Raw genomic sequence first — 1,036 nt, 5'->3', positions numbered from 1 at the left:
GAGAGAGCTGAGAGCCAGGGTCTCTCCAGCGAGGGGCCGCCTGCCCGCTAATGGGCGGCCTCTTCAAAGCGCAAGGCGCCTGCCCGCTCTGCGCATTAACCCCGAGGACGCGGTGGCCCTCGAGGTGCATTAAGCTGACAGCAGGCGCTTCGCTCGCTGCTCTCGGTCCGGCCCGCCCACCACTCCCGGCGAGAAGGCCTCAGAGCTCGAGTTAAATTCTTCCTCAGAACCCCGCTTGGGGGGGAGGGGCTTCCAGGCAGCCCGACGCCTGTGGGTCCTGAGTTAGGGTTGGGGGTGGCTGCCCAGAGTCACACGAGGTCAGACCACCTTGCCTGGGAAGAATGTAGATTGAGGAGGTGGGGGAGCACCAGGGAAAGCTGAGGGGGTCTGAGCCTGGTTTACGCGTCCCCTCCCCCTTCCAGAAAGCGGTGGCCGCAGGGTCGTGTCCCATGAGGTGGTGCTGGGGGGCAAGTTGGCCGCCAAGACCAGCTTCTCTATCAGCCGCCCGACCAGCCCGCGGGTGGAGGACCTGAAAGGTGAGCCTGGTCTGTGACACAGCAGGGCCACTGGGCGCTCTCCCACCCTCCCTGGCCCCTTTCAAACACCCATTGCCCGCCGCGTGGCCAGCCTCACCGTGGGCTCACTGCCTGTCCTGGCTGTCCCCAGGGGCGGCCCTGTATGGACGCCTCAGGGACTACTTGCTCACCGAGGACCAGCTCAAAGAGAATGGCTACCCCTTCCCGCACCCCGGGCGGCCGGGCGGTGCCGTCATCTTCACGGCCGAGGACAAGCCTCCCAAGGATTGTAAGTGGCCTCCCGCCACCCATGCTCGGCAGAGGGTAGGAGGGGAAGGCTGCCTGGGAGAGGGGACAGCACAGGCGGGCTGTGCAGACAGGCCTGACGCCTTGGCCCCCCACCCACTGTGCCCACCCCATAGCCTCCTGCAGGGTCTGCTGCCGCTGTGGCACGGAGTACCTCGTGTCTCCCTCGGGCCGCTGCGTGCGCGACGAGGAGTGTCACTACCACTGGGGGCGGC

At 67.0% G+C, this 1,036-nt stretch overlaps 1 protein-coding gene across 1 annotated transcript in view; it reads left to right on the top strand.

Annotated features, from left to right (window-relative positions):
• Positions 1–1,036, top strand: part of REXO1 (RNA exonuclease 1 homolog) — a 26,969-nt gene that overhangs the window by 20,674 nt on the left and 5,259 nt on the right. Inside the window, exons 8-10 of the mRNA XM_039839004.1 lie at positions 423–536; positions 667–804; positions 938–1,034. Of these exons, the coding sequence (XP_039694938.1) occupies positions 423–536; positions 667–804; positions 938–1,034 (349 nt within the window). The remainder of the gene's footprint in view (positions 1–422; positions 537–666; positions 805–937; positions 1,035–1,036) is intronic.

This window comes from Pteropus medius, unplaced genomic scaffold (assembly GCF_902729225.1).
Source record: "Pteropus medius unplaced genomic scaffold, Ma_sr-lr_union100, whole genome shotgun sequence".
Classification (NCBI taxonomy): domain Eukaryota; kingdom Metazoa; phylum Chordata; class Mammalia; order Chiroptera; family Pteropodidae; genus Pteropus; species Pteropus medius.
The sequence above is the reverse complement of the archived record's forward strand: the minus strand, read 5'-3'. Positions and strand labels throughout refer to the sequence as shown.